Genomic DNA, 25,981 nt, shown 5'->3' with positions numbered 1-25,981 from the left:
ATAATCAATGAGAGACTGAAAACTTTCCTACAAAGAGAGATACCCTAAGAGCCAACTGGAATTAACAAAGGGTACTCGAGAATATCTTCTGAACATAAGACAAATAATAGAAAAATCTAAGGAATGTAATATTCCACTATACCTACACTGGTTTTATAGATTATCGCAAAGCGTTCGACGGGGTCAACTAGCAACGCTTATGGCAGACATTAAAAGAAGTAGGCTTACCGCAGCACTTAATTTCGCTTATAACTGAACTATACGAACACACTACTGGAACAGTTAACATTCCGATATTCGCGCACGGTGTGTCAGACCGGCCCTGTAAATAGTTTCCAGTAAGTCAGATTTTAGTGGGGATTTGGAATTGCTGCTACATAATACCTCTTCAGACTTTCAGAGTCTTCAGTCGTCGCTCAACTGTGGGTGAAGTATACAAGTATATGTGCAGTGTAAAAAAGAGCATTGTAATTTTATTATTAGTCAATACGGTCCGGTACACCGGGTGCGAGTGCTTTGGATCAGACGTCGAAAGTTTTTCAATGTTTATATATTTGTACATTTATAGAGATATGGATTACGAGAAGGAGAAACAAAGATTATTAAAATTATTTGATGAAGTATCGACCAACGAGGAAATGTATTAAGATGGTGATGAACAAAATAAAACTAATCATGTAGAAGAACTGGATCTGAATATAGTGATACTGAACAAGAATTTGAAGACGATCAAACAGAGGAACAAAATGATAGTTTCAGAAGGAAACCGTACTTTATAGGTAAAGATAAATTAACAAAGTAGAAAAAAGATTGTCCGCTGAAGAATGTAAGAACACGCAGTACCAATATATTTGTACGATTGCCAGCTATAAAAGAATTTGTTAAAACTCAATCAACACCTATTGACATCTGAAATTGCATTTTTGACAAAAGAATGCTAAATATAGTTGTTGACTGTACAAATATAAAAATTGAGAGTGTTAAAAATGATTACAACAGACAAAAAGAAGCGAAACCCACCGACATTGCCGAAATCAAATACCTAATTGGTCTTCTTTATCTTGCTGGTACTGGAAAAGCAAACCACATGAATTTAGGAATCTCTGAAGAACAGATGGCACTGGCATTGAAACTTTTCCACCTGTAATGAGTAAACCTAGATTTCTAGAATTTCTTTTGCAGTGTCTGCGATTTGATAACATTCACACAAGAAATGAAAGAATGCAAATAGATAAGCTGGCTCCAGTATGAACAATTGCTAGAAAAATTTAACAGCAACATTAAAAAGTGCTATTCTCATTCTGCAATGTTACCATTGACGAGAAACTAGAAGCTTTTCGAGGAAAATACAGTTTCAGACAGTACATTCCTAGCAAGCCGAATAAATATGGCATACATACTTTTGCTATTTCCGATGCCAAACAGTTCTATACCAGCCAATTAGAAGTGTACGTCGGAAAATAACCAAATGTAGATTTGTGCGCAATATAATTGCGCCCGTGCCACAAGACGATGGCCTATGGTTCCTTTTTTTAGTTTGTTGAATGTAGCAGGAATAAACTCTTTTGTAGTTTAAAATGAAGAATATAAAACACCACGTAAAGAATTTTTACTGCAACTCTTAATGTTACTAACCAGGGACTATCAAAAAGTACGGGCTGTGTCTACCAAGTTACCCAGAACCATCAGAATAAGGCTTAGGGAGATATGTGACTTGCCAGCGGAACAAGTACCAGTCATAACACCCGGAAGTCAAGGTCGCTGCGCTGTTTGCGATTGGCGGAAGAAATAGGAAAACAAAATATTATTGCCAAATATGCACAAAATATCTGTGTTTGGAACATGTTACACCATTGTGTAATTTATATTATGAAAATGTTAATTAATATTTCTTCTTTTTTTTGTTACAATTACTCTTTATTTTTGTTTTGTTGTGTATTGAATTAATGTCATGTACCGGATTTAGCCATACGGCTCACACTCCCTCTAAGGGGAAAATTCACTCATCCCAGATACCTACGGTATCAAAAGGATTGAGCTCTGGTGGGACTCTTTCCATGTTATCGAGTCCTAGGTGACTTGGTATGTCGGTGTATCTCCCAAAAATTTTCGTACGCATCTGGACGTCGAAAGTAACACAGCTTATATATAGATGTTCATTTAGACCCAGCTTTTTTATGTTTTCTAAGAGGCTCTTCGGGATGACTCCAGTGGTAGAAAGAATAATAGGTATCGTCTGGGTACTTTCCATTCTCCATTGTCTCCTGATTTGTATTTCTAGATCTCTGTACTTGGCAACCTTTTCGTTGTATTTAACACGTAAATTATTGGTGTTGGGTATCGCCACATCAATAAGTGTTGTTTGCCTAGTAATTTTATTAACTAGTATGAGATCGGGTCTATTATGGGCCACTGGTTGGTCTGTAAGCACAGTGCGGTCCCAGTATAGCTTATAGTTGTCATTTTCAAGCATTCTATCAGGGACGTATTGATAATAAGGAAGATGGTCGGTTTGCAGAAGTCCCAGTTTGTCAGCTAGTTCTTGGTGGATAATCTTTCCTACTGAGTCATGACGTTCTTTATAATCAGTACCGACAAATGCCTGGCAGCCACCGGTAAGATGTTGGATGGTTTCTTGGGCTTGGCATCCATATCGGCATTTGTCATTTTGGACTTGAGGATCTCTAACAATATATTTCAGGTAATTTTTAGTTGGAATAACCTGATCCTGAATGACAAGTAGGAAACCCTCAGTCTCGGGAAACATCTTTCCTGATGTCAACCAATAGTTCGACGCTGTATTGTCGACATATTCTTGGCTGATCTCATGTCATGTACTATTATTATTATTATTATTAGTGCACCGTGTGCGAATCTTTGATCACAGAAAATTGGCGCGAGTAACGAAAGGATCAAGTAGTTCACATTCTTAAACGAATTCCATCCAGAACAAGTTGTCAGACAAGGATGTATACTGTCTCCACAATTATTTAATGGGGAGCATATTATGAGAAGAGCGCTTGAAGGAAAGGAAAAGGGCATTTCGGATGTGAATCTTGGACCCTACAACAAGCGGAAAGAAGAAAGATAGACGTCACTGAAATGTTTTGTTACAGAAGAATGTTACGAATTCCGTGGACTGACCATAGGCCAAATATTTCAATTTTAAATGAGATAAAAGTCAGCAAACGGCTATTCAGCAAAGTCCGTTTCCAAAAATTTAAATACTTTGGACATGTTATGAGAGCAGACACAGAAAACATGGAAAGACTTATTATCCAAGGAAAGGTAGAAGTCCGAAGATCACGAGGAAGATCTAAAACAAGATGGATCGATCAAATTACAGGCATATGCAAAAGACCTATGCATGAGTAAAAAGAAATAACCAGAGACAAAGATCTTTGGAGACGGACAATACACGATATCACGATGACCACTACACTCCCTCCGGGGGATCAGGATTGAAGAGAGAAAGAATTGTTCGATATGAATTGCAAGCAGCAGAGGTTAACTGCCAGCCTCTCTTTTGCAGGCCTGGACTTCCTCCAGTTGGTATCTTGTTTTTCTTTATCACGTCTTATTAAGGTTGATCTGCACCCCCAAACGACAAACTACACATTCAAAAAATTTGAAAAAATTTGAGAAGGTAACTGTGATTACTAGAAGTATTTTGACAAATTTTCAGCAAACCTCATGTTTTCGTTTTCGAAAAAACTCAAAAAAAGCCGGAAAACCAAACATACAAGTCTATTAATTTTCTGTATAATTCATTGAAGCTATTTAATATACGAAAATAAATAAAAAATCGTTTTTTATCCTCAAGTAATTCAACAAAAACAGTATTAAATGCTCCTTGATCTTCTGGCTTACTGTTATATGGGTAACAAATGGTACAGATGCAAGACATGTACTATTCCTACCCCCGGGTTCCCACTAAAACCACCACCCCTCGTAGGGGAAAAACGGCAAAAATTAATTTATCAAGAACCTGTGCGACGTAGAAAAAAATATTTCAAATAAAAAATTTAGCCCAAAAAATTTTAAATAAAAATGTTTATATAAAATATCGCTTGAAGTGACGCGAGTACGCTCGCGAAATCGATTTTAAATAAACAAACTTTGCGCGATTTTTACAATTTTTTACGATTCTCATGAGTATTGTTGGTATCGATAAGTATCGATTCGATATATTGGAGAACATTCTCCAGGGTGTTAAAACATAGTAACTCTGTCATAGTTTTGGATAATACATCTTATCACAGCAGCCTTATTAAACGCATTCCAACGATCATTGACCTAAAATTCGTCCAGCGAAGCCCAATACGAGAAAAATGTATTTTTTTTTTTTTTTCATTTACAGACGATATGGTCAAAGCAGAATTAATGACAATAATCAAGGAACATTGTGGTAGATATCGTTAATATATTTTTGATTCAATATTGGATACAATTGAAGTAAATTGGGCTCGAATGAAAAAATGACCTGGAAAAATTGGGAGAACGCTGCTTGTGTAATAAAAATAGATGAAATAAATAGATAACAGTAATAATTTAATAGAATAATAATTAAGTAATAATTAATAAATAATAGATTAAAATAATTTAAATCAGAATTTCATTTTTGGAATATTTATTCAACTATTTATTAAACTTTCTAAAATACAGAAGTCGACTATATAAGTAGAGTAAAGATATTTTCATTGTTTTAAATATATTTCTCAAGCAAATTTAATTTTTGACGTACTTTTAAGTTGCTGTGTTGCTGTTAAGCGAGACCCGTTCTTTGGGACAAAACAATAAAAATATATAAGGATAGAAACTTGACGAGAAATGCTTGGAATGATGTGTGTAGTGCACTTTACAGTGAATTTGAGGAACTAGGTGATAATGAAAAAAACGCATTTGGTAAGTACAGCAAAATTATTTATATTTCTGATAACAACAATTAAAATTCTATATTATAATAAATTTTATTTTACATAGTTGCAATTAACGTTGAATATACATCAACTTATTTTAAAACATCTAACATTTACCTTAAAGTAACAGCCAACATTTCCACTGGTTGAATACAGTTTCTCATTTTTGTATTTTGACGCTGAATGACTTCTTTCAGTCGACCATGTAGTTCGTCAAATGATATTGACATACGGAAATAATTGAAAAATTTTAATTCATCTTTCTTTAAATCTTCAAATAATGTGACAAACATCTTAACATCGATCTTTTTGCGTTAATAGGATGGATCCAATGAATTTGGTCCCTCTTATTTCTCTTTTTTCGACGATAGAGTAACCACAATGCTATAATTTGATTTCGCTCCATATCTACACTACACCTTTTATTTTACGAAATTATATTTAGTGTTATAAGTTAAACGACTCGGTTAAAACTGAAGTACGGCAGCAGTGACGTCTTGTGTGAAAGCACAATCAATTCTGAACGTGCGTCAAAACTACCGAACGTCAAAACTACCGAACGTCAAAACCACCGAACGTTCAAATTCTTAGTGTGTGAAAGGAGCGTAAAGGATCACATTTTACCTATTTAAATGTACGCAGAGCCAAAATATTAAAATGTGAACCAATGATGCCAAACGTACTATAATTATAGTATTTGTACGATAATTACAATTTCATGTACTATAAAATTTCAAAGTAAATATAGTACGTATTTTGTACTATAATTTCTACTTCTGGGTCTATTCGGAAATCTACTGTTTAAATTTCTTATTATCACAAAAAATTTAGTATTTTTAATACGTTTGTATTAAAATTTATTTGATACTTCCCTGTATTGTTTAAAAATTAAATGCAAAGAATGAGAAATCCCGGAAATTCGTAATTGTAATTTGATACCTAAACCATAACAATTAACATCATTCGGTATCGGCACGTATTGGTAAACATAAATCATTCACCCACTCTTAAAATTTTATGTAAATATAGTAAATATTATGACCTAAATTAAATTCTGATGTGAGCCGCCTTTGGTCCCATAAAATTTGAATTATGGATGTTTGGAATAATAACACCTATGGCGATTCAGCGATTGCCATACCAGTAATCACTGTAAACGTCCTCACTGTGTATGTTGAATATTGTATTGTATGTTAAATTTGACGTGTAATATTTCATAATAATTTTGTATAATTTAATAATAACTTAGGTAATAATTGTGTGTAATAATAAATAATTGAATAATCAATTTCTTAAATATTGTACTATATTTTTTCCAATGTACTATAATAATCTCCCAACTCGTACTATAATAGCTTCCAGTGGAGTTGGCAAGAGAACATTCTCCAGGGTGTTAATAGTAACTTTGTCATAGTTTTGGATAATACATCTTATCACAGCAGCCCTATTAAACGCATTCCAACGATCATTGATCTAAAATTCGTCCAGCGAAGCTAAATACGAAAAAAATACATTTCATTTACAGACAATAAAATATGGTCAAGGAACATCGTGGTAGATATCGTCATTATACTTGATTATACTGTTGATTCAATATTGGATACAATTATTGAAGTACATTGGGCTCGAATGAAAAAAAGTGACCTGGAAGAATTGAGAGAACGCTGCTGCTTGTGTATTAAAAATAGATTAAATAATAGATAAAAGTAATAATTTAATAGATTAATAATTATGTATTAATTAATAAATAATATATTAAAATAATTTAAATCAGAATTTCATTTTTGGAATATTTATTAAACTATTTATTAAACTTTCTAAAATACAGAAGTCGACTATATGAGTAGAGTAAAGATATTTTCATTGTTTTAAATATATTTCTCAAGCAAATTCAAGTTTTGACGTACTTTTAAGTTGCTGTCATAATGAATCGCCACTGATAAATCTAAAGAATTAAGAATTCTGAGTTTTTGTGCTGACAAAATTTTAATTTGCAAAATGCGTCGCGAATACGTCTGTGTAAGTATGAAATTATTGTGATTTTCTTATTAGTAAACGACCTATTTGATTACACCTCCTACGACTATTGGATCAAGTTTCATTTATGAGTTACCGCTGTTAAGTTAAATATTCAGTATTCTTACTCAGCATTTTGTGGAGATATAAGTGTTTACAGTGTGGGAATATATTTATTGATAGAAGATTAAATTGAAATCAAAAAGATTGAGCAGTATTGGATATACACACATAAATCGCCATTTTGTTATTTTCATTTTGAAAATTCAATTAATTTTAAGTAATTTAAAGAACGTAAAGTCCGATATTAAGTTTTTAATAAGATTTATCAAATATTATAAGAATAGAAATCAGTGGCGTAACTAGGGGGAGCGGTCCGCCCCGAGCCTCTGGTATGTGGGGCCTCCAAATTGGCATAAAAATTAAAAAACAACAAATAAAAATTTAAACATAAAAACTACACTAAACATTTAGATAAATTAGTTCAAGTTACAGAAAAATTGTGTGACGCCAAGGAAAACATTTACAACACGGGGCTCATCTGAAATTTTACTCTCGAATATTTGTGATTTCAAATTTCTTGGTTTCCTTGATTTATGGAGTCACATTTTGCAAGAAATAAACAGTCCAAAGAGGTGTTTAAGTCTTAAAAACGTCGTAATAAAACTCCGAAGTTTGAAAGCTTTTTGGAAGACAGTCGGTATGAGTTGGTCACGAAGGCTCTCCAGTTTGCTTAGGAAAAATGTGATGAAACTCGCTTGAAAAAAAAAAGTACAGACGTTTAAAGAAGATAATGCCTGGAAAAACAGTCGAAGATACCGGACTCTCTCTCGAAGATATAACTAAAAGATATATTATGCTAGTTTGTTTAGACAATCTACACCAAGAGCTTCAAACTAGAATGTAAATAATGGAGACTATTCGAAAAATTCAAAATCGTTCAGGAGTATTTACTCAATGATTGTGACACAGAATTCCATAAGCAAGAAATTGTTAATTAAATCAAAAGACTTCGCCACCATATAAAAGCTGGATAATAAATGGAAACGCCAGAAATTTTACTACATTGAAGATGGCACAGATGGACCTGATAGAATCGGTTCCAAACGTCTTTGGAACAGTATGTGTTTCTATTGCTTCTAATGAAAGGAGTTTTTCAATATTGAAACTCATAAAAAGCTATTTACGATCCACGATGAGCCAGACTCGGCTCATCATCAAACGTAGCAAACATAACCTTCGATAACGTAATCAGACAATTTTCAGAAATAAAAAGTTTGTAAGTAAAAACTGAAATAAATTAAAGTATGAATACATATTAACAAAATAATCTTGTGTTATCAATGTTAACCATTACTTTAATGTTTGGATAATGAATAAAACCAAGCCAGATTAATTCAATTAAAAATAATTTTTAGCATAGCATAAGTATACATTTTATTATATTTTATCTTTAAATTTTAAACATGTTGTATTTAGATAGTTTCTATAAGGAGGTAAGTCTTAGCTTTTTCTTATATTGGGGAGACAGGCCTCTTCGGTTACTTCCACCCCGGGCCACCTGAATGGAAGTTACGCCACTGGCAGAAATTAACGTTAGTTCAGTTCCCAAATAGCTGATAAAATAATACTGATATTTATTGAAATAGAAATGTTTGTAGCACTTTTAAATAAAAAAACTTTTTTGTTATTGTATAATATATATTTTCTGGCATTTATTCTGTGTTCCCGTTTTAGTCCAATCGTCAGAGATATTTGACCTCTAAAAATCATACGAACAAACTGAATTTTTCAGAGAATGTCAATTTTGGGACACCAAAAAAAAGATCATTTTTACCACACAAGGCTTTCCCCTAAAAACCCTCCCTCGCAGGGAAGGGGGGGGGGACGGAAAAATCGATTTACCAAGAATCTGTACGCCGTGGAAAAAATTTTTCAAATAAAAAATGTAGCTGAGCTAATTTTGTACAAAAATGTTTATTACCACTTTTTCTGTAAAATGAACCGTTCTCTTAGAAACAAGGCTTGAAGTGACCGGTGATTTTCAATGTCAGGTATACAAACGTGCGAAATTAATGTTAAATAATTTTTATCAACGCGAACGGTAAAAATTCGATATCTTTTGATCAGTGTACTCTCGACAAAAATCAAAATGGGTTTTTGAAGGTGAACAGTGCAGATTTTTTATAAAGTTTTTGTATTTTGCTGCAAACTAAGTGAGTTTCTATAAATTTGTTAAATAAATAATCGTTGCGACATTTCTGCCATTTTGAAGCGAAGCTTCTAGATCGGCGTTGTATTGCTTTTTTTTCTCTATAGTAAAATTCTGCAATTCGTTTCTATAATCATTATAGTCATCATATATTTACTCTAAGCAGTCGAGTTTACATCGAGTACAATAAACCAGCATATCTATGTTTTATAGACCTGACAAAGGCTTTCTATCGCATCCAAGTCGAAGACGTCTTACAGCTACTGTATAAAAGAAAAATACCAATCAATATTATACAAACCATCGAAAACATTTACTTCCATAATCGAATACAGGCAAAGATAAATGGAAAACTAACACAGTGTATACCAGTACAAAGCGGAGTTTAATATAAATATAATAATGGACGAAATAATACAAACAGTACGTAAAGGCAGTCATGGCTACAGAATGGGGAACAAAGAAATCCAAATATTATGTTATGCAGACGACGCCGCATTAATCGCCGAGATAGAAGACGAGCTCCAAATATTAACACACATCTTCAATACAACAGCCAAGAAATACAATATGATAATAACAGCAGAAAAAACCAAATGCATGAGAACATCTAAATACCCACTACGATGTAAAATCAAACTTGATGGGAAAATAATAAAGCAGGGAGCAAGGTTTAGATATCTGGGAATAGATATAACATAATAACTAGTTATGGAGATGTTGAAGAAGAAGTACGACAACAAAGTTTAAAAGCAAGTAAAGCGGCGAGATCTCTTAATGACACAATCTGGAAGAACAAACACCTAAGACAAGACACAAAAACAAGAATCTATAAAGCAGCAATTAGACCTATATTAACAAACACGGCAGAGACAAGACCTGACACATCTAAAACGAAACGACTAGTAGAAACAACAGAGATGAAAATACTCATACGAATATCAGGGAAAAGTCTGTTGGATATGGAGAGAAGCGAAAAGATAAGAAGAGCATGCAATGTAGAAGACATAAATGGATGGGTGACAAAACGGAAACAGGAGTGGAACGAACACATTAGTAGAATGGCAGAGGATAGGATAGTACGAATAACAAGAGATAAGTCGCCAAATGGACAAAATAGTATTGGCAGACCAAGAAAAAGATGGTGCGACAATTTAAACAGTTCAGGAGGCTAATATTGAAGAAGAAACAGGCTTTAAAGCCTACATACATGAAGGAAGAAGAAGAAGAACTATCAAATGGTATTTATATTTTATTATTACTATTTGGTCTGGATTTGACAGGTTTTTCATAAGTAAACAATGTATGATTTGGTTATACGTTAACGGTGGCGTTAGAAGCAAACATTAATTTACAAATTTATAAACAATAATTTATTGAATTTGTTAAAAATATAAAAAATAAATAAATAATAAAATTAAAACTTTTATTTAATTCTAACTATATTATTTAAATTTTAAAAATACAGAAAAAAGTATGAATCTCCGCCCTGGTCTACAGTACTGCTTACTGTTCAACTTTTTTAATATAACTTGTTATTTTTAAACGTTTTATTTAGTTTATATAATTAAATTTACTATCAAATGATATTTATTTAACTATTCGCTGCCGTTAATTATATAAAAATTAAAAAGCATAATCACGCCACTGTCCACCTCTTCGGATAGAGTCTGCACACGCCACATGTGCAAAGTTGGATCTTCCTATGTGGCATTTACAGTGTTACAAGTGCGATAAAAAGAGTAAAAAGAGTAGTAAAACATTTTCATATTACCAAAGAATATGGACGCATATCTATATTTTATATTCTTTGTTTATACAGTCACAGCGGAAGTGTCCATTTTTGTGGCCACGAGGAATGGCCGTTAGGTATACAAAATGTCAAAACTGACCATAATTTGTTATTTTGAGTTTTGAAATTCCATTTTTGTGGCCACGAGGAATGGCCGTTAGGTATATAAAATGTCAAAACTGACCATAATTTGTTATTTTGAGTTTTAAAATGTTTCATAATTTTTTGATATAACAAATATTACATAAACGATGTGGAAGTAATCTAATATTTGCAAAATGTTATATTAACTAAAGAACAAATTAAACTATGATTTTTGGTGCACTAAATGAAGAATGAGCATGTAAAAGATGTATCCCATATAAATCGATACATTGTTTAAAGGACTTCAAGTACCCGTCAACACTGTTTTTTATATATTGTGGTTTTGGGCAAATCGACCAGTTAAAAGTGTCGCAGAATTAATTAAAAAAATAATAATAAATAACTAATAAAACTACTTTATTCAATTTTAAAAATCTTAAATTTTAAGAATACAGAAACCATAGTACGAAACTTCGCGCAAGTCTACAGTACATTTGTCATTTGAAATATGCCCAAAAAACGCTGAATTTAAACATTCACATCACAAACGATCGCACGTCTCGGAAAATGCTTCCACGAAGACGATTTTAGGTGAAATTTGTAGCTGAAGTTATGTCGTTTCGAAAAACGTACTTGTGTAATCAAAAAGAAGCAGTTTTAAACGTTTTAGATCGTTGTAATGTGAAAGTTTAATATTACATTTGTTGTCAAAACTCAAAACCGAAATTTCAAAAAAGCTGCTCTCTTCAACTTTAAAACGCATTTTGTTTTTTGTCAATTTTGTCAAATTTTATTTAAAATTGATTTCGCGCGCGTACAGTTTATCTAATTTAAATACCGTTGCACGTCATTTTCATTGACATTATCATTGACAGAGATCGAAGTTGACATGATTGTCAAAGTATAAAAAAATCCTGAATCCATTTTAAATCAAATAGGTCACAATTATTGCAAAAGTGGATTATGCAACAAAACAAATTAATATTTAATGTAAATAAATAGAAACAAAGCAGAAGTTAAAAAATAATCTTGTTAAAAACAATTTGAGCAGCTTGTATGCGTCGTATAAAGATGTAAAATGGAATACTTAAACAAAAACAACACTTTTTTCATTACTTATTAATTTCTAGTCAACACCGCAACTGTCAAATAAGTGTTACCAATTTATGCCAAAATATCACCTTCGTTCGATTACAGTTACAGTGTGTTCCGAACAAATGTTCTTCATAAAAACTCTTTATAATGCATTTATACAAATTACATGAAACATATTATTGTGTATTTCTTTAAGTTAACATTAATAGAAATCTTTAAATATTATTTCTACGCGTATATAATAAAATATGTATAGTGGCTGTAATGCCAGTGTACTCGGCAAAGTGATTCTAAAAAAGAACACACCTACCGCCTAAATATTTCGTGTTGGTATCATGTAACCTCACGGACTATGACGCGGATGACGTGCAACGGTTTGTAAATTAGATGAAGTGTACATGACATTGAAAATAACCGGTCGCTTCAAGCGTTGTTTCTAAGAAAATTCTTTTATATAATATATATATATATATATATATATATATATATATATATATATATATATATATATATATATAATTATAATTAAAATTATCCTCGCTATATTTTTTATTCAAAAACATTTTTTTCTACGGCGTACAAGTTCTTTGTATATCGATTTTTTCCGTTTTTTTTTTCTCCCTACGGAGTGAGGTTTTAGGGTGAAGCCGGGGGTAGAAGTTATAAACTTTTTTGCATCTTTTTGAAGTACCAAAATTGACATTATCAGCAAAATTCAGCTTGTTCTTATAAAAAATTAGGAGGAGACCTAGTAAAAAGTTATTTGGAATCAAAGGCTACAACGTCAGGATTACATTCTAACATTTGACAAGCTGTTATGAAATACTCTGGAATGCCGATACAAAACCGACCTAATCCACCACCAGGTAAAAGAACGCATTGCAAATACTGCAAGAAAAGGAAAACCAGATATTTTTCACATTTTGCCATCGACGTCAATATGGATCATATCGTAGCCTGCTGTGAGGAGTGTATTCAGCAAAAAAAACTAAGAAACTGTCCGCGTGATTAATTTTTCTCTATTTTCTGTGCCATAGAATTTTGCTGAACTCTTTGTGTTTTTTAATATAGTTTCATTAATTATTTTATCAATTTTTGTAAAGTAGAAGAACAATTTGACTTTTTGTAAGTGTGATAAGATGTCAAAATTATTATGTCAAATAGATATATCACTTTTTTTTTTTAATTTAATACAAAGTAGGCATACACAAACAAAATATTTCCATCAGATGGAAGAAAATACCCTATACATATGTAAATAAATATACAAATAAAATATTGTGTTTCAAAAATAATAATTAAAAGAAAATAAAAATATAGCCTTATTTGTGGTTCCAATAGACCACCGTCGTGCGGTCTTAAAAGATGGCTGGAATTATAAATGTTGCGAGTGCGAGAATATTGTCTGATATTGTCATTTTGCTATAAGGTATATAGGGTATAGTGTAGTAGCGATTTAGAGAAACTGGTACCTGAAACGAAAGTCTGGAAATGGTCGAAGATATAAAACCGGATTGCTGATGAAAAGTTTATTGTATGGACTGCCTTAAGCAATCAAAATTTAAAAAAAGTGTAGTCTAAAAATCATTTTTGCGAAGTTTAGGGTACATAAATAAGTAGACTAAACTACTACTGCCCACGGCCTTGGGTGAGCAGCATTTGGAAAACTGAGAGAAACTTTTAAAAGTGAGCTGCCCACATGCCTAAAAAGAAAGGTATTTGATCAGTGCGTCCTCCCAGTCTTGACGTACGGAGCAGAAACACTTACCTTAACAAAAGCAGCAGCTACCAAACTGAGAGTCACGCAGAGAAGAATGGAGCGGTCCATGTTAGGAATAACTCTGCGAGACAGAATAACCAACGAAGCCATCAGGAGAAGAACCGGAGTGACTGACATCATCGAGAAGATAGCCAGACTAAAATGGAGATGGGCAGGACACATAGCCAGAATGACAGATGGGCGATGGACAAAGAGGTTATTGGAATGGAGGCCAAGGGAAGACAAGAGAAGCGTCGGTCGACCACCTACAAGATGGACTGACGATTTAAGAAGACTCGATAAAAACTGGATGAGAGCGGCGCAAGATAGACGGGGTTGGAAACATGAGGAAGAGGCCTATGTTCAGCAGTGGACTCTTGAGGCTGGATGATGAAACTACTAAAAACAAGATTTTTTTCTCGTTCTCGTCTTAATTAGAATTATTAAACTTAAATTTAAACTTAATTTATGGAGTGTACTTTTAGCGCCCATCGTAGTCTTGGAGGAGGATCGCATTGATACGGACCTAACGATTTACACAATGTCGTATGTTTAAAGCTTGTTTTGAAAAGATTGAGTACTTTCAATACGACGATAAACTACTGATATTTTAGCTGACATTCAATTAAGTGTGTTTCTTCAACAGAATACCTAAAACTCAAGCTGCAATCGATAAATTAAAGTTGCTAGAATCTTCCGCGGATACAAATCTAATTGAGCATGTCTGGGACTATTCTTGAAATGCCTTACAGAATGAAAGTCATGATCCATTGGAAGAGACGAGACTCGATATTACTTTTGTTTTTTTTTATTAAACCGTTCTCAGTATGCTTTAGATCACAAAAATGTATGGTATAAAAAGTATAAACACAAGAATCATTTGTGATTATGTATCATTTAAAATAAGTAAACCTGGACTTTTTGATTTTTTTCATACAAGGGTAGTTTTTACTCACAAATAATCCTTTTAAAGCAACCTTAGGGTAATTATATTCTTTGGTAATATTATACTTCATTTTGGAGACATATTTTCTATAACGGGAAAAAATGTTAAAAGTGGTCTAAAAAGTATCAATTGAAACTTTGTTATAAACAAATTTATAATGAATGAATTTGTAATTAGTTTAAATTCTCTATATACTATCTATATTTATATTCTCTATATAAGTACTGTTTTTTATAATTTCTATAGAAATGAATATATTTAAAATACGTGGTTTACTTACTTTTTTGTAATTTATTTTTTCAGACATCACAGCTTGCTCCTTCCACCTTGTTGTACTATCCCGATAAAACTGAATTCAAAGATTCAAAATAATTCAAACTTCAGCAAAAAGCAGATCAACTCAACCACTTTTAGGGATATAACCTTGAAGCAGAGAGACCTATTCCATAACAAACTTCAGCACTTGAACTTTTATGTTTATCTTAAAATAATTTATGGTTATAAACTTAACAGCCGATATCACGCACTTTACTATCAAATTTCTCTGTATAAGTATGAAAGAAAAGAATAGTTTGCTTATTATAATACTTTATCATATTATATTAAAAATTAAACCTAAATGCATTCTGTAATCTGTACTCTGTAGTAGAAAATTACAGTAGCAATAGCTCTAAAGAGTGTATGTATAATATATATGCACACATTATACCAATATTCATTGGATATACTTCGCCAATCAAATAATAATCCCATATCAGTTTGCAATTATTTCCCAGAATTGAGATTCAAATACAAAGTTGCAAAGTAAAAAATGTCAAAATTATCCCCACTCTATTTTTATATTAGGTTATAAATCTTAAAATATTTTCGCACAGAAGTGATACAAAAGAGTAATTTTCTTATTAATTAGAATCAGAAGAATGCCACTCAAACCATTACCACAGTCACTTTTAAAAAATAATAATATTATACAGCTTCTAAAGCGGAAGTAAATATAACCCTACTTTTTGCGAATATTTCCAATGCTACATACCAAAAGTGACACAACAGAAATGTACAATTTTACTTAATTTTGTAATAATATCAATATGGGAGATATTGAAGCTAGAAGGGAAGCCCGAAGGAGAAAAATTCTTCAAAATTCGGAGAGTAGATTACAAAGAATAACAGGTGTTGAAAATAAATCAAAGATAGAAATAGAAGGTAATTTTGTTAAAGTAATTGTTGAGTTTGATTTAGAAAATCTTATTTGATTTGGTTCATTGTAATCATAATTATGTAGTACCCAGTAGAGCAAATACAATTTTAGTCATAGGGTATTCATGGCAATGATAAAATTTTATTTTTACTAGGCAAATTTGATAAGTAATGAAAGTACTTCAAATAGAACCTTCCCTATTACATTCATGTAATATGTTCTTAATGATCTATTCGTTTAAAGGGTAGTCTGTCAGTTTTTAGGACTACATGAAGCCAATCTCATTGAAGCTCAACCAGCTATTACCTATTAAGGACCAATAAGTCCTTATTGAAATATGTTACCATCTGTCTGTACAGTAACTATTTAATGAAAGGTCCTTAAATTCGGTACATAGAAAGAATCATATTGGGTTTAGGGTCAAATGTAGTCAAAGTTGCAGATACTGTACTTATAATTAACAAATAATTCTTATAATGAAATTAAAATATAATTATCATTGTATATTTCTATGGCCTATTGGAAATAAGAGTTATTAATGTTTATTTTAGGTATCAGTAGCAGTCCTGAGCAATTTCAGCAAGATGAAACCACAGAAGCCATACCACATACCATCCATACTACAGATAATCACACACTTTTTAATGAAGTAGATAGATCTACTAACTTTAATATTCAAACTAATAGTTTAAACAATGATGTGCAAACAATATTTTATAACACTAGAATAAATGAAGATACATCAGTGGCACAGATAATTCCCCCTCCTCAGACCAACTATAGACATTTATATATTCTGCTAATTCCGATTTTTTGGAGCCTTTTAATAGCAGTGTGTGATATTATAAATGTGGACATTAGTGTCCTTTACATAAACAAGGTTTTTCTGCCTTTGATAGCCTTTGAAATACATGATTTTTATTTTTCACCAGATATTCCAGTCTCTTCAAGTGTACTCTCTTCGATTTTACTTCTTTCGGGGCGTCCATATTCCAGAAAGTTAAACATATTTATTCAGTATTTTGTGAGAATAGTTCAGGATGTTATGATATATTTTTTTGTGTTTTTGGTTAGTCGTTTGTGCATGATCATATTATTTTTTAAGTTTTAAATATAATTTCTAATAAAATAATATTGTGGACTTTTGTATTATAATAAAGAATAGTTTTGAACTATTTTTTTTTAACTTTAACCTTATTATATTGGAAACAAATAACACTCTAAACTTTAATTATTATTAATTAAATTCTACTGTTCATATTAAATCACAACTCTTTGGAGGTGCATGCTTTATTAATTTTTATGGCTAATATGCACTTTGAGGATTACTATATTTACGAAAAACAATTTAGTACAAGTATAGGTAGTGTATACCTAATAATTTATTTTAAAGTGTTAAGAAAGTTTCATGTCAAAAGATCAAAGAGGATAAGAGATAAACAGGTTTATCTGATCTGATCTAATCAACAGGGTTCATGATAACCATCAATAATTGGTTTTAAAATTTAAACTTCGTTTTGTAGGAAATAAACATTTGGTGACTTAGCTCTTTATGAACCTGTACCCTTCATCTATAATTGTCCTTCGTCATTTGGTTGAAGAAGTACTGTAATATAATAGATAAGTTTAGTAGTTCCAAGTTTTTAGAAAATATTTGAAATAAAATTCTATACCCTATCCTTAAAAAAAAACATCGAAATATATAAATATCTCAAAGGGCCTTTAATATTAGCAATGTAAATAAACATATTTTAAATAAAAGCAATGGCATAATCATATAAATATAATGGCAGCAAAAATATTGGTAAAATTGCTTGGAACAAATCATTTGTAGATAATAGAAGATATTGTAAAAAGTGTTGCCTATTTATTAGATTGATTTTGTGAATTTTTGGTTTTGTAAATATTAATTGCAAAAATGTTATTGAAATATCTAAATAAGACAATACTTTGTACTGCGCTATTTTAATATAAACATTATTTCAATCACAGTAAATATTTGTAAGATGTCAAATGTCAATCATTCGTTAAAGTGAGACACATTTATGCTAGAACCCAAACTACAAAACGAAACAGCAACATTCACTGTCGACAACTCGCAGAATAAAGTAACGACAAGCCTGTTAAATGTTTTATCTTTATTAAATGGAAGTTTTAATAAACCGCAGGTCTGAGATTGCTCAGTAATTCCCGGGGTTGTACAAAATTACGTTTATTGATTGTAATGTTTTGAAATAGAAATTTTAAGGTACCTGTGTGGAAATTAAGTGGTTTGAGTAATTTACCTTGTTTATAACGTTGCCAAGCACTGGAGATCAAGGGGCCCTTCTATCAGCAAAATATTTTTTTCACGATTTTCAGGTACGTATTTGTGACTTAAACAAATCAGATTTTTTTGTGAAAAATTGCAAGATCTAGGTAAAGATCTGTTGATATTTTTTATTTATTTTGTTACTGTGTACCAAGACATATAATTTATTCAATAAACCTTTCAATACGCTTCTTGATATTAATTTTATTTAATAATCTTTGTATACATGTATATCATTCGCTAACCTTTTATTTAATGCGATGGGGTGGACATTTACTTATTGAAAATATATTTTAAATGTATTGACAAACATATTTATATTCATCCTAATATTGTAAATAAAATATGTAAGGGTTTTTAATATAAAATGTTGAATATATGTGTGTTTACAACCTTTTTGTTGAAAGAGTTTGTTAAAAAATCAGGTGTACAATTGATGATAACACAAAATAAATCAGACATAAAAGGGATCGTCTTCTTATATTTTTTAATTTCCCCTATTTGCTTACATTATGAAAAAGTCCTATTAATATTTTAAATTGTGTATGTATATATTTTACTATTTATATTAATTTTTAACAATTTCTATTTATTTACTATTAGTTTTTATGAATTTAGTGGTTAGATGCTCTACTCTTATAGATTTTGACTACATTTTAATACTTATAGCAGGTAGATATATTAATTATATATTTTTTTATATGCCATATTATACAATCTCCAAATATTGTACCAATTGTTAAATGTATTAAAGTGTTCTTCCACTTGTTGATCCAATCTTGTAGTACTTTTGGGAGAGGAATTACTAGCTGTATTTCTAATCTACGATAATATTGACAAATCATGTTTCATTATTATTCATTACTATTTATGGTAGCCTGTTTCCATCCATTCTTCTTTTTTCTTTTGCTATTTTTCCATTTACCACCTCACAACATTTTGCACTCAGTAATTTTCAATAAATGTGTTTTTAAGTTAATCTTTAGTTGTTTTGCCAGTGTATCAGTGTTCTATCAGCAATAAATCCAGCTTATACTCCTGCATTTATTATTATAAAATTACTAGTGTTACTCATATTTTTCTTTTCATTCCATTATGTTGGGAACATCTTTAATAATATTAGTCTGAGCTGAATTAGGGAAACCTGGTTCTCTAATTGTAATTGATTAAATAGATAATTTAATTGTTAGAGCTATTATGAGTTTTAAGCATCAGGTTGAGCCTTTTACCATGTTTAACTTACCTTAATTCTTAGTTGGTTTAGTGCTGTGTAATGCAATTGATACACATTGCAACTGACAGGTGACATCTCTACCATCTGACTTAACTAGCTACATATTGGTAATATGTACTGAGACTGAGGAAATAGGAAATTACAAATACTCACAACCATGAAACCATAAGGTAGGGCAGATCCAAATTGGGTTGAACCAGGCTGATTAAGGATAAACTAACTAGAATAACAAATAAATTAAAAATATCTTGGAATTATAAAGAATTGGGCTCAAAAGAACAAAAAATAAACAGCAAACTAAAAAAGCTAAATATAACCATCATAAATGAAACAAAAAAGTACCTTCAGGGAACTAAACTTTTTGCAATTACACAATGGTATACACTGGCATAGATTAAAACGAAAGAGCTTGCTGCAGTGTGATTATATTATTTTTGGTGTCTTAACAGTGGTTGATTGTCTTGCAAGGGTGCTTTCTTTAAATATCTCTGTTGGAATTTTTTGTTTAACACCAATCCTGAGCCATCATACACTTGTTTTTTTGAGATGTTAACTTATGCGCCCTCTAGAAAACGGGCTATTCATGTGAACCAAAAACGAAATTTTTTTTTGTTTAACTCAAAGATAAAATATGATTGTATTATACAATCATATTTTATCTAATGTATTTCCCAATTAGGAAATAGTTATGCAGTTGTCCTTTTAGTTTGATATAACAAGAGCCTTTCTTTAACGGGTTTGAAGTTTATGACTGACCCCACAAGATTTTTCTTAACCATGAAGTCAGTGCTGAAATGGTGCCCCTAAAAGCAGCGACTCACTGACAATAACAATTCGAAGTCTTTTTCTAGAGCAATTTGATTTAGATCTCTCTCTTTGCCACAATCATTCCTTTGCAGCTGATGGTCAGATGGATGGGTATAAATCAGTTACTATTGTCACAGTGGTGAACAGCATTTTTTTTACCAATAATGGTCTGTAATTATGGTTCTTTCTTTCTTAAGGTAATCGATAACTATAATACTTTGCACATACCAAAATCATCATCCTCATCAACCTGTATGCATCCACTGCTTAATATAGGTCTCCCTCAGCTCTTTCCACCTGTCTCTGTCTTGTGCGGCTTGCATCCAGTTATTTGTAACACGCTTCAGGTCACCAGTCCATCTAGTTGGTGGGCGTCCTCTGCTCCGTATTGCTTCTTGCCTTGGTCTCCACTCTAAAATTCGTTTTGTTCATCGGTTGTCTGTTAATCTGGCGACATGTCCTGCCCAATATCACTTAACGACTCGATTTTTTCGATAGCGTCTGTTGTTTTTGTTCTATAACGTATTTCTTTGTTTGGGATTCGGTCTCTCAGAGAGACACCCAACATCTGGCGCTCCACAGCCATCTGAGTCACGCGAATCTTATTAACTACCTTTTTTGTGAGTGTTAATGTTTTCGCTCCATAAGTGGGTACAGGTAACATACATTGGTCAAAGATTTTCCTTTTGAGGCATGTGGGTAGATCCGATTTAAATATATAGTTTAATTTACCAAACGTTGTCCAAGCTAATCCTATGCGACGTGGGAGCTCACATGTCTGGTTATCTATGCCCTACCCAATTTAATGTCGTAGGTACTTATACGATGTAGTCTGCACAATATCCCTTCCATCTACAGCAATATTTCGATTTATCACCAGATTAGTCATTATTTGCGTCTTGTTCATATTAGTCTTTAGACCGACCTCCAAGGAAGCGTGATATAATGTTTCAAACATTATTATTCCATCATCCATACGATCGGCTATAAGGACGATGTCATCTGCAAATCTCAAATGACCGAGCTCCTCTCCATTTATGTTGATACCATGCCCGTTCAGATCTGCCTTCTTACAAGTATGTTCTAAAAGCGTCGTGAATAGCTTTGGAGAGACGGTGTCTCCTTGCTGTACTCCTCGCTGTATACAGAATTTATTGGTTTGTTGTATTCTACAGACTTCTCTATTAGGTTCTTTATCACTATGAGTGGTCGTTAGTGCTGTATCCCGATCTAAATCCAGCTTGTTCTCTAGGCTGATAGAAATCTAATTTAGCGTCCAGTCTTTTTTTGATAATATTTGTACAAAGTTTATACTGTGTGAAATCAAACGGATAGGACGCTAGTTTTTTAAATCGGTTATATCTCCTTGCTTTTAAAGTAATGACTGCATTATTTCATTAAGGAGTTTTTCAAGCATATCACCTCCAGCATTATTTCTAGTTACAAAACATAGTCCTCTGTCTATCGCGTTACCTCCTCCCTCTTTTGCTTGGTATTGCTTTATATTATCATTCTTTTATCTCTTGAAAGTTCTTTAAGTATACCTTCTAATTGCCAACAGCCCAGACTGTGGTAAATACATTGAAAGTTGAATTGAATATTTTTTTGACCTACAGTATATGATTGCGTTGTATATGCATGATACATTATCTACGTCATTTGCTACTATATTAATGTTATTTTCAAAATAAATTGAATCTATTTTTAGCTTACTTTGGGTGTCTAAAATGCAATTAAGCCAAATTGGTAGCGAATGTGTGATCTAGTTAAAACTATTCTTTGTCATCACCAACGGAAATACTAATTTACCTAAAAAATCGAAATCTATAATAAAGGTTCACATTGCAATTGTTCATAATTGTAGTTTGGCTGCTCCTTCCAATAAAAACAGTTTTTTAAAGAAAAAGTTGCTGTTTGTAAAATAATATCTAAACATTACCAAAAATTATTTACAAAACATCAGATAATTCAGCATCTTCATCATCATCAGCCCATAGTCGTCCACTGCTGAACATAGGCCTCCTCGAAAAACCTCCATTCAGATCTATCTTGCGCTGCTGCAATCCAGTTGGTACAAATCCTCTTCAAAAAAAAAATCAACTGGATTCAGCATCTTACATTACAATATCTTACAGCCTAATTACATTTAAATTTTAAGAAATCAGCATTCTACAAGTTTATAGGATAATATCCAAGTGTAATAAAATTTTAATACACGTAAAGCATATAAATTCTATTATATAGGTTTCAAATTGGCACCTTTTCTAAATCAAAGTTTAGGTGAAAAAAATTATTTTTTCATGAAAGAAACTTTCTAAATAAAATTTTATAAATAATTTTGTTTATATTATTGAAAAACTACCGTTGAAATTAGACAAGCAAAAATGGATAAATAATTTTAAAAACTTGTCTCATAATTTGGCTTTCGATACCCTTAATATACCCACCAATTATTTGGTGAAAAAAAAGTAATTACTATTTAAAACATTAATTAATAGGAACATTCTATTTGTTTATTAAAAAAATGATTTTTGCAATAATTTAAAAAAGAAATAAAATTATTACGTTTTTGACGTGACAACGTCTTAAATTAGGTTGTGGCTCGGAGTCATTCATGAAAAAGTGTAACGCCCGCTCACGTCTGTTACAGTGAGTCACCGAACGAGAGAGAGGCCCGCCGGACCGGCGAATGCCTTGCGTCTCTCTCCCACTCAAACATGATCGGTCCGCTGCGCGCGCAGCACTAGAGAATTAGGCGCGTTGAATCGGTGCGTGCTTCCGTGCTTGTGTCTCTGTCTTTCTCGAGCGTTCTTGGCGTTCAAGACACATTACAGCAGAAACACTTCCTTTCATTTCATATTTCTCCTATCATCGTCCTATCCTCAACAAAATCACTCAAATAGAAATTAGTTAAGTTTAAGTTTACATGTACAATGTTTTAGTAAACAAAATATATTTCTATAGTTAAAATTTGTGCAATTCTTATTTTCATTCAATTCCTTGTTCCTATTTTGCAATTTAGTAATATTCATATCAATAAATATTCTACCGAGAAAAAGACGTTGTCACGTAAAATCTTCGCCCGTAAAACCGACTTTACAGGCAACCGATTTTTTTTTTCAAACTTGATTTCGAGGGGAATGAAAATCAATATTTCCCACGACATCGTACAAGTAGTTGTTTTTGAAAACCTATTATTTTAACTTCAAAGCATTTTCAATTTAATATTTAATAAGGGATTCACAATATCGTCGTCGTAAGTTAACGTTATATAAATAAATGGAGTTGATATTGACTTGGGATTATATTTTATAAAAAATATGTTTATCAGATTTGGATATTTTTACAAATTTAATGATTTGAATATTCATTAACCCGTAACCGGTGAGGTGCAATTTCAGTTACATTGAGCGTGGAGTCACACGGATTCCTTTTTAAAAAATAATAAAAAAAAAAGATTTAGGTATTTGAAAAAAATTCACTGAAATAAGCTACAATTGGATGAACTTTATTCGCTCATAGGTATATAAGTATTATGTAAAAAAGTTATTAAAATACCTTTATTTTACAATAGTACTGAAATTTCTCCTTATAACAAGCCTCCACAATTTCATCAATTAAAAAAAAAGTGTTTTTTTTGCAAAGTTTAGAAAATATATAGGGTTTAAGAGAATACTAATCATTAATTTTTATGCAAAAAATAAATAAATTTATTAAGTAAAAAAATTCTGACAACAGGAGAACTAAACTAATTTTAAACAACATTTATTTTCGTTACGATTATTTTGAAGCACATGTTTTGCATATTTTCTTACTATACAGGGATGAGTGCCTTAAGAACCGGCAAAATAACGCAAAAGATAGAAAACATAATACGTTGTGAAATAAAAAGAGATGCAAGTAGTAGAGGTGAGAAATTATCGATATAAACCTATAATTTACTTTACATTACATTACATCTATCGAAAGTTTCCCACCTTTAGACGTTAGCTTATGAGCTAGTTGACTTCAGTCATAGTAATACGTATCACGTAATGTGAGTAAAAACAGTTTAAGTATGAGTATGTTTTATCCAAAATTAAAGTATTGATCAATAACAATATATTCGCCAACACAGAATTAATTATCAAATTACTACTAATTAAACGGTTTACTTAAGCTTTGCTTTATTGCCTTCAATCAGTTTTTACTTTATGCAAAATTTAAAAAATGTTAATGTTCGACGTCATACTTGTAATATTATGACTAAAGTCAACTAGCTCATAAGCTAACGTCTAAAGGTGGGAAACTATCGATAGTCCTAATGTAATGTAATGTAATGTAAATTAGAGGTTTCTATCGATAATTTCCCACCTCTACTACTTTCATCTCTTTTTATTATTAACGTATTATGTTTTCTATCTTTTGCGTTATTTTGCCGGTTCTTAATGCACTCATCACTGTATACATGATAAACATATAGGCTTTTTACAATCATTGCATAAGTAAAATGGCTTTCTATGAAGTTTAGATGGACATTAATAACAATATTTCCGAATCTCTAATTTTTCTTAGGGTGGAAATTTTACTGGTTCTTGGAGTGAAAATATTCTTCTTATCGTGTTTCTTATATCTAAGCTAATTCTAGGATTTTCAAATCGTTTCCTCATAAAAGTTTCTGTCAGGATTTTCGCTAGTGCCTTCATGAATTTGACTCGGGATGTATTTTCATTATTTTTGAAATAGTTACACATGACAAATGCATTGACACAACTCATGTCTAATATTTGATAAAAAATAGCCATTGGTCAACGTCGAGTTCTTCTTGATGAGCTGTAAATGGTGCATTTCTCATCTAGTGCATCAACGCCTCCTTTTGTTGAATTATATAATGATATTTCCGGTTTATTTCTCTCAACATCCGTAGCACGACAGTGATGCATAGAGGAAATGAGGATTACAGCCTTGTTTCTCTTAGTAATAGATGAAACTAACGTTTCATTGTTTCGAAAATCCATATAATGCAGAACCAACTTGTTTTTGGTTTTTTGCCCTAAATTCTGGAGGTATTTCCCTTTTTGATTTCCCCATGGTTTCGACATAGGTAAGGCCTCCGGACTGTAACTTTTTCAATAGCTGAAGAGAAGAAAACCAACTATCTGCAGTAATTTTGGTTTGGTTAATTTTTTTTCTGAATTTGAAAGACCAATTCCATCCGAACCTTTTATGGTATATATATATATATATATATATATATATATATATATATATATATATATATATATGAAAATTACTGTCTCTCGGCTTTCTTGCAATATAGAACACGATACTGGTGCGTCTCGAGTGAGGGGAGTAGGCAGATTGAGACCCCGAAGTCGAACCGAACCGTATCACTCTTGATAATGGCTCCAAAATGGGTGCCGAAACGTCGAGTTTTAAATTCTCAACACGGTTCTTCCCGAGAACTCAGTAATTTTCATTTATCTGACCGCGGAAACTTATCCGAACATATATATATATATATATATATATATATATATATATATATATATATATATATATAGCTATTATAGGCAAATGGAGTCTTAGCATCAGTTATCAATATCAGTTTTATGCCATATTTTCGTGG

The 25,981-nt window shown here is 31.7% G+C and overlaps 2 protein-coding genes and 1 long non-coding RNA gene across 12 annotated transcripts in view; 2 read left to right on the top strand and 1 right to left on the bottom strand.

Annotated features, from left to right (window-relative positions):
- Sting (transmembrane protein sting) overlaps positions 1-15,246 on the bottom strand; it is a 54,994-nt gene extending 39,748 nt beyond the window's left edge. The window contains exon 1 of the mRNA XM_072522337.1: positions 15,104-15,246. Coding sequence (XP_072378438.1) covers positions 15,104-15,130 — 27 coding nt within the window. The 5' untranslated portion in view covers positions 15,131-15,246. The remainder of the gene's footprint in view (positions 1-15,103) is intronic.
- Positions 1-17,193, top strand: part of LOC140434235 (uncharacterized) — a 47,124-nt gene extending 29,931 nt beyond the window's left edge. For 3 of the 10 annotated variants that reach the window (XR_011950032.1, XR_011950027.1, XR_011950030.1), the window contains 4 exons: positions 4,361-4,543; positions 4,752-4,905; positions 15,127-16,026; positions 16,573-17,193. This is a non-coding gene — a long non-coding RNA (uncharacterized lncRNA). Of the gene's footprint in view, positions 1-4,360; positions 4,571-4,751; positions 4,906-15,126; positions 16,027-16,572 lie in introns of all 10 variants that reach the window. The other 7 variants (XR_011950033.1, XR_011950031.1, XR_011950034.1 and 4 more) reach the window with 4 other exon arrangements.
- A 938-nt stretch (positions 17,194-18,131) lies between these two features.
- The window catches only part of LOC140434233 (uncharacterized), a 47,849-nt gene continuing 39,999 nt past the window's right edge, over positions 18,132-25,981 (top strand). The window contains exon 1 of the mRNA XM_072522335.1: positions 18,132-18,382. The gene's annotated coding sequence lies outside the window, so the exon portion shown is untranslated. The remainder of the gene's footprint in view (positions 18,383-25,981) is intronic.

The sequence above is a fragment of the Diabrotica undecimpunctata genome, chromosome 2, assembly GCF_040954645.1.
Source record: "Diabrotica undecimpunctata isolate CICGRU chromosome 2, icDiaUnde3, whole genome shotgun sequence".
Lineage (NCBI taxonomy): Eukaryota > Metazoa > Arthropoda > Insecta > Coleoptera > Chrysomelidae > Diabrotica > Diabrotica undecimpunctata.
Note: the sequence above shows the minus strand (reverse complement) of the source record. Positions and strands in the feature narration are given on the sequence as shown.